Genomic DNA, 8,304 nt, shown 5'->3' on the forward strand with positions numbered 1-8,304 from the left:
ACGATAAAAAGGAGAGAGATGTGGAAACCTGTACTGTAATATTAAAAAAGAAAACTAAATAATAACTACAATGAACAATGTAAAACTAACTAAAACTAAACTGGATTGCAGATTAATTAAGCTTCGTTTACTCCCTCGATTAGCCTACTTCCTGTCCTGCAGCAGCCGTGGTTAAAGAATGAAATTAAAAAGGACTTGATGATAAAACATTTTCAGTTTCTACAAGTCAAGGCTTTCTATTAATACTCCTGTTGTCCTCGAGTCAAGGCAGGAAGGGAGGAAGAAGGAAGGAAGTGAGGAAAAGGAGGGAGGAAGGGAGGAGGGAGGGAAGGGAGGAAGAAAGGAAAGGAGGGAGAAAAGAAGGGAGGAAAGGAAAGAAGGAAGGAAGATAGGAGGAAGGGAGGGAGGGAGGGAGGGAAGGGAGGAAGGAAGTAGGAGGGAAAGGAGGGAGGAAGGGATGAAGATAGGAGGGAAAGGAGGGAGAAAGAAAAACAGGAAGGGAGGAAGGAAGGGCAGAGGAAAGAAGGAAGGTAGGGGGTAGAAAGGAAGGAAGGGAGGAAGGAAGGAAAGAAGGAGGGAGGGGGAAGGAAGGAAAGAAGGAAGGAAGGAGGGGGAAGGAAGGAAAGAAGGAGGGAGGGGGAAGAAAGGAAGGAAGGGAGGAAGGAAGGAAAGAAGGAGGGAGGGAGAGACCTTCCTTCCTCCCTTCCTTTCAATGAGTGTCCTATAAACGGTTCAACCTGATTATTGACCCGAGCCCGAGCCGTACTGATATCAGCTCCATCTCGACTCATCTCGACTCGGAGCTGATCTCATGAGGTATTTGTGTCCGTTGGTTCTGTGAGCTACGACTAATCTCTACTTAAGAACGAGTCTGTGTGGTGAGACCAGTTTTTATTTACTGATTCATAAACATTACATCATCGTGTTCAATATGAGCCGAGTTTCAACTTGTAAAACTGTCGCTGGTTGATGATCAGAAAACAGAAATCAGGGTCAGAGGCTCCATGAGACGGGGGAAAGGGGAAATCAAAGGTCTTGTTACAGATGATAGGGAGAATATTTCAACTCCTTCTTTCCTTCCTTCTTCCCTCTTTCTTTGCTCCCTCCTCCTTCCACACTTCTTTCCTCACTTCCTTCTCTCCTTCCTTCCTTCCTTCGACACTTCTTTCCTCACTTCCTCCCTTCCTTCCAGACTTCCTTCCTTCCTTCCTTCCACACTTCCTTCCTTCCTTCCACACTCCTTTCCTTCTTTCCACACTTCCTTCCTTCAACAATTCCTTCCTTCCTTCCTTCCACACTTCCTTCCCTCTTTCTTTGCTCCCTCCTCCTTCCACACTTCTTTCCTCACTTCCTCCCTTCCTTCCTTCCTTCCTTCCACACTTCTTTCCACACTTCCTTCCCTCTTTCTTTGCTCCCTCCTCCTTCCACACTTCCTTCCTTCCTTCAACACTTCCTTCCTTCCACACTTCTTTCCACACTTCCTTCTTTCCTTCCACACTTCCTTCCCTCTTTCTTTGCTCCCTCCTCCTTCCTTCCTCCTTCCTTCCACACTTCTTTCCACACTTCCTTCCTTCCTTCCTTCCACACTTCCTTCCTTCCCTCCCTCCCTCCTTCCACACTTCCTTCCTTCCTTCCTCACTTCTTTCCTCTCTCCATCCCTCCCTCCATCCCTTCCTTCCTTCCTTCCTTCGTCTGGTATGAAGAGACCGAGTCAAACTCTGATCAAGAATACTGAATGTAAAGAGGAAATAATTATAAGTAATAGATTACTTTTCTTTATAATGACTGCATTGATCATCCTGCTCATGTTAAATATAAATCATGTTGAAGCTCACCAGTCCCTCTCCAGGCTTGATGTTGGTGATTTGCACTTCCTCCAGACAGGTCATGTCACCCTTCGAGGTGTCGGAGGTCGCCTGAGCCGTCTTCTCACAGATACCGTTCAGAGCTCGAGACTGAAAAACACACAGGAGAGAAATCTGACGTCAATGTTTGAACTTTGATTTACAAAATGAGATAAAAGTTAGAAGTGATAAAAAGATGGTGATGGAGTGAATTATGATCCGCTGTTACAGTGAAAACTCTGAGCGCATCAAATAATCCATGAAAACATCGTGATTAAACCTCTTGAGCCCACACACTCTTTAACATTTCCTCACTACAAATAAGAGCTGCTCGGACACGTTGTTTAAAATAACACAACTTTACTTTAATCAGTGCAGATCTGTAGTTTCCACTGACGTCACGTCCTCACTAATATTTCTGGGAATCAGGCAGTTTACGGACATCAGGAGGAGTTCCCCTTCATATTTTTGCATATATCAGCTTAAGAACATATCCAGAGTGAAGGGTTTTATGTCTCAAACAGACCAGGAGAAGTTGATTCATGCTTTCATCTCCAGTAGACTCGACTACTGTAACGGTCTTCTGACTGGACTCCCACAAAAAAGCATTAAACAGCTGCAGCTCATTCAGAACGCTGCAGCTCGAGTTTTAACCAGAACAAAGAGATCAGAGCACATTACTCCAGTTCTAAAGTCTTTACACTGGCTCCCAGTCAGTCCTAAAGTCTTTACACTGGCTCCCAGTCAGCTATAGAGTAGATTTTAAAGTTCTGCTACTGGTCTACAAATCACTGAATGGTTTAGGTCCAGAATACAAAAATGACATGTTAGTAGAATATAAACCCAGTAGAGCTCTGAGATCTACTGACTCAGGTCAGATAGTCGAGCCCAGAGCTCTGAGATCTACTGACTCAGGTCAGATAGTTGAGCCCAGAGTTCAAACTAAACATGATGAAGCAGCTTTTACACAACTGGAACAAACTAGCAGCAGAACTGTGAACATTTTAAAATCCAGGTTAAAAACATTTCTCTTCTCCTGTGATTATGATTGAGCTCTTTTAAAGCACTTTACATTTTAATCTTTCATTTGCACTCTACGTCCTTTTAATGATTTTGAAAGATGGAAGGAAAGGAAGGACGGAGGGAAGGAAACAAAGAAGGAAAGAAGTCAGAAAGGGAGGAAGGAAAGTGGGCCGGATTGGACGCCTAGGCGGACCGGTTCTGGCCCACAGGCCGCATGTTTGACATCCCTGCTCTACCTGCTGTGGCAGCATTAACTCGTCTGACCCTAACCTCTGACCTTTGACCTCTCTGTGGAAAAAGGAAGAGTGAAAATAGAAAATAGATAAACAGAAACAAGCAGCAGAGTCACATCCAAGCTCCAAGCAGCAGAGTTGGTTGTTTTGTTTTGGTGAACGGCAGCAGACGGGTTTCTGGGGATCCTCCGAGAGCCCGAGGCCACGAAACACACACACTGATCATTACTCTGACTAGACGCTCGGCCCCGCAGCTCAGCAGCTCAGCAGGAGGTCTGAGAGTCTGGGAGTTCATGGGAAGCAGGGAAGCAGGGAAGCAGGGAAGCCGTCAGGAAAACACAAACATGCAGGAAATTACAAGTAAACCAGGAAAACAAGCTCATCTGGAAACTTAATCAGTCCAGTTTCTTTCTTCTCTGTCTCACTACAGACGGTCACATGTAGATCTGATGTGACAGGAAGCTTCGGAGAACTCTCTTTATCTCCAGCATAAACAAATAACTGCATTTAGACTCAGTTTTAAAGCAACAGCAGAACTTTACAGACATGATTAACCTGAAAAATGACCATAAGCTGGAGCTGCATCAGTGTCCAGGAGCCTTTTGTCTCATAATGTGTCCATGAAGGGATACTGAGATGTTTGTCACTCACCTTAATGATAAAACAACACTAACAGTTAATGAAATAACTACTTAGATTTAGGGGAGAGCCCTCGTAGTGAAGACATATACCTGCAACGTCCCTGATTTGAGTCTGGGAAGAGACCTTTGTGAGCTTCTCTACAACCAACTGTACAATAAAGGCAGAAAAAAAGCCCCAAAATGAAACAAAATCTACTTAAATTTGGCAGTTAAGTAAAAAACTGAGATTTTTGGAGCCTTGAATTTTAAAAGTAAACACCCAGATGTTTTAAGGATGTTTAAGGCCTCCCTCCGCTCCCCTCACTGACGGTTATAACTAAACTCAGACTTGAGGTTTCATCAGAGGGGCGTCAGAGTTCACAAGGTCACTTTTTTTTTTCTTTTTTTTTTAAACTTGCGGTCAGGAGGGGAAAGTGAACATGAGCTGATTCAGTATTCTGGGAACAAAACAGGAAGTGTGTTATCTAAGACAGGAAGTGGATGCTCCTGTGCTGAATAAACAGCAAACTCTGCACACACACACACTACACACACACACACACACACACACACACACACAGAGAGACACACACACACACACACACACACACACACACACACACAGAGAGACACACACACACACACACACACACACACACACACACACACACACCATGAAACACCACAGGACACTCTGTCAGTTGAACACACACTTCCTTTTCCTGTTCTTTGCTGTGTTTATGTGTGTACGTGTGTGTGTGTGTGTGTGTGTGTGTGTGTGTGTGTGTACGTGTGTATGTGCATATAACAGTTATTCTTGATTTTGTAGTTTAAAGGTGAAGATTTGGTTTATAAATTAAGGTTATTTTAGGGTTAGGTATGTGGTGACATTGATATATTCGGGTAAAGTCAGAGCAATGTGTTTTAAAGTGATGGAAAAGTGATGTGTGTGTGTGTGTGTGTGTGTGTTTGTTTATGTGTGTGTTTATTTATGTGTGTTTGTGTGTACACGTGCTTCAGATTAGCATCGAAAAAAGTAAAAAGTAAAAAGAAGAAGAAGAAGAAGCAGCAGCAACTCACCACTTCCATAATCTTCTCCTCCATCTCGTAAACAGTGAAGTCCTGCAATTAAAGAAAGAGAGAGACAGACAGACTGAGAGACTTCACACTGCAAAAAAACTCCTCTTCACTGTCCAAATATCTGCGTCTTTTAATCAAGAGAAGAAGAAATCTGCCAATAAAATGAGGTAACTGCTGATTCTAACCACTGGATTCAGATGAAATAGAGGATAAATTAAATATTCTTGGATATCTGGTGACTTCATAGTGTTTTTGAGTCTTTGAGGATCCTGCAAATCAATCAAAATATATCAAAACTTTTTTTTTGGGATTTTTTAACGATCACCAGAGATTTATCTCTTTGTCCTCCCGGGTCAAATTGACCCGTCTGTTTTCACTGTTCCTTCTTTCCTTCCTTCCTTCCTTCCCTCTTTCTTTCCTCCACCCTTCCTTCTTTCCTCTGTCCTTCCTTCCTTCCTTATTTCATTCCTTCCTTCCCTCTTTCTTTCTTCCTCCCTTCCTTCCTTCCTCCCTTCTTTCCTCCCTCCCTTCCTTCCCTCCTACCTTCCTTCCTTCCTCCCTCCTTTCCTTCCTTACTTCCTCCCTCCCTCCCTTCTTTCCTCCCTCCCTTCCTCCCTCCCTTCTTTCCTCCCTCCCTTCCTTCCCTCCTACCTTCCTTCCTTCCTCCCTCCTTTCCTTCCTTCCTCCCTCCTTTCCTTCCTCCTTCCCTCCCTCCCTCCCTCCCTCCCTACCTTCCTTCCTTCCTTCCTTCCTTCCTTCCTTCCTTCCTTCCTTGACTTGAGGACAACAGGAGGGTTAATGAAGCAACAAGTTTTTAAGTGCCTGGTATCGACTGAGGCAGCTTTCCTTTTTCAGAAGCCTCTGGGAAGGATCTGTAAGTGTAATTGTAATTGTAAAACCCGAGAGATGAGAAGCGAGAGAGAGAAAAAGTGGAATCGGCGAAGGGAAAGCAAATATTTGAGAAATGAGAGCCTACAGGAGAGTGAAACCAGAGGGAGGGGCTGAGAGCAGAGAGGATTCCTCCTGCGGTGGGTGAAATAACAGCTGCCTGTAAACACACACTGACAGGATGATTGCACGACAGCGCGGTGGGGCCAACGCCTCGACGCAGCACACACAACACGCTGCAGTCACAAGTGAGGGGAGGGGGGGGGGGGGGCTGAGGGGGGGGGGGGGGGGCGGCACGCTGCAAAAGATATCAACGACGTCAACAGGGAGGAAGTTTTATTTCATGGGAATTTCTGAGGAACCAAATTTTCTGTTTCTGTTGAAATCTGTTTGCATAATTTTCTGGAGAGAGTGAGAAGAGAGTGTGATCTGTGTCTGCAGGCCTTTATTTCATATTAACAAAGAAGGACAGGAGGAAGGGAGGAAAGAAGGAAGGAAGGAAGGAAGGAAATGAGTAAGGAGGGAGGGAGGGAGGGAGGAAAAGAGGAAGGAAGGAAGGAAGGAAGGAAAGGAGGAAAAGAGGAAGGAAGGAAGGAAATGAGTAAGGAGGGAGGGAGGGAGGAAAAGAGGAAGGTAGGAAGGAAGGAAGGAAGGAAGGAAAGGAGGAAAAGAGGAAGGGAGGAAGGAAATAAGTAAGGAGGGAAAGAGGGAGGAAAAGAGGGAGGGAGGGAGGGAGGAAGGAAGGAAGGAAGGAAGGAAAGGAGGAAAAGAGGAAGGAAGGAAGGAAATGAGTAAGGACGGAGGGAGGAAGGAAAAGAGGAAGGAAGGAAGGATAGAAGGAACATGTGTATAAAATGATGCAAATATCTTTCATATTTTTCCATTTACAGTAATAATCAATAGTTATTTATTTATTTATTTAGTAGAGCTGCTCACAAAGTGCTTCATAAGAATACAATTAAAAAAGGCTCAAACATTAAAAATAAAGGCGATTAAAACCTACTATAAATAAAATAAGTGGATATGAGATTTGATAAGATTTGTTATCTCTTCGTACGGTGAGGAGAAAGTTTCTACTGCTCTAAAAACGATGATTTCATTTCTCACTTGTTTTGACTAACGTTCATTATCTGAAAGAGCATCATCAAAAAGGACTTTGTACATTTAAACAGTAGCTATCTGCTTCTTCATCATCATCATCGTCATCATCATCATCAAAGCTTGGAAATTAACCGTCCCAGAGGTTTGACTTCAGTTCATGACCTTTTCTCTTTCTCTCTTGTCTGATTGAAGAGGAATCAGAGAGGGATAAATAAAGAGTAGAGAGAGTAGCGGAGTCACTGCAGAGGACAGGCGGAGGTTTCTGACGCCTCACTGACCTTCTGGACGGTGGAGGTGAGCTCCAGACACAGCTGGATGATTCGGCTCTTGGTGGAGGTGAAGTCGTTGGGGCTCGTCAGTGGAGTCCTGCAAAGAGATGATTATTATTATATTGTTCAGGACTGCAGCTGACAGATATTCATTAGCAAGTAATCTGTGTATTATTATCTTGATTAATTGGCTAGTTCAGTTTTTCTTCTTCAAATTGGGGGCCTAAAGACAGAGGATGTTGTATTAATGTGGAGACCAGACATTGTTGTCTGTGCTTTCTCGTCTCACACACAGACTGTATAAAAGAAATGGACGTAACATCGGTGACGTCACCCATTGGTTTGTAGACTGCTGCTCAGAAGCCAATAGTATCGAATCCAGACAGCACCATCTTGAACATTTCAGGTGCATGCTGGGAAAAATTAAAACACGGATTCTACTTATATGGGCATGAGGCGGAGCCATGGGCGGAGCGGGGAGGTTGCTATGGTTGCAAGGGCTGGACCTCGAGGACATTGGTCAATCAACCTGTCAATCAGGACGTAGCCACGCCCTAATGCATACCCTGCTTTATCGTCACATATAAAAGGTTCGGTTTAGAACCTGCTCTATGTGTAAAGAGCCTTGAGATGACTCTGTTGTGATTTGGCGCTATACAAATAAAGATTGATTGATTGATTGAAAGCTTCCTGAGGTAAAAATGTGGCTCATGATATTAGACTACAAAAATAAAACAGACTTGACTTTATTTATTTGAGCAAAAGATTAATCAGATATATATTTAATCATGTTTCTGTCACTTCATCCCACAGTCCGTTCCTTCTTCTTCTTATTATTATTATTCTTCTTCTTCTTCTTGCTGTTTTTCTTCCTTGTAACAAACATCCTTTACTTTACCTGCATGAACACTCCTAATGTCCCTTTATTGTCTCGTTGAGTTTTTATTGCTTGTAAGTTCTCGTGTTTTATTGTCTTAACAGTAATGATTTCCTCTTATGGGACAACAGATACCTGATCTGAATGAAAGCTGTTTGCAGGTCTTAATAACTTTAGATGATTAACCCTCCTGTCGTCCTCCTGGGTCAAATTGACACCCGTCTGTTTTGACTGTTCCTTCTTTCCTTCCTTCCTCCATTCCTTATTTCTTCTGTCCTTCTTTCCTTCCTCCCTCCTACCTTTGTTCCTTCTTTCCTATGTCCTTCCTTCCTCCCTCCCTCATTTCCTTCCTTCTTCCTCCCTTCATTC

At 43.6% G+C, this 8,304-nt stretch overlaps 1 protein-coding gene across 1 annotated transcript in view; it reads right to left on the reverse strand.

Moving 5' to 3' along the window:
- cnksr3 (cnksr family member 3) overlaps positions 1-8,304 on the reverse strand; it is a 77,530-nt gene that overhangs the window by 28,412 nt on the left and 40,814 nt on the right. The window contains exons 4-6 of the mRNA XM_053337458.1: positions 7,068-7,155; positions 4,801-4,842; positions 1,836-1,955 (exon numbers count right to left, since the gene is read on the reverse strand). Coding sequence (XP_053193433.1) covers positions 1,836-1,955; positions 4,801-4,842; positions 7,068-7,155 — 250 coding nt within the window. The remainder of the gene's footprint in view (positions 1-1,835; positions 1,956-4,800; positions 4,843-7,067; positions 7,156-8,304) is intronic.

The sequence above is a fragment of the Scomber japonicus genome, chromosome 17 (assembly GCF_027409825.1).
Source record: "Scomber japonicus isolate fScoJap1 chromosome 17, fScoJap1.pri, whole genome shotgun sequence".
NCBI lineage: Eukaryota > Metazoa > Chordata > Actinopteri > Scombriformes > Scombridae > Scomber > Scomber japonicus.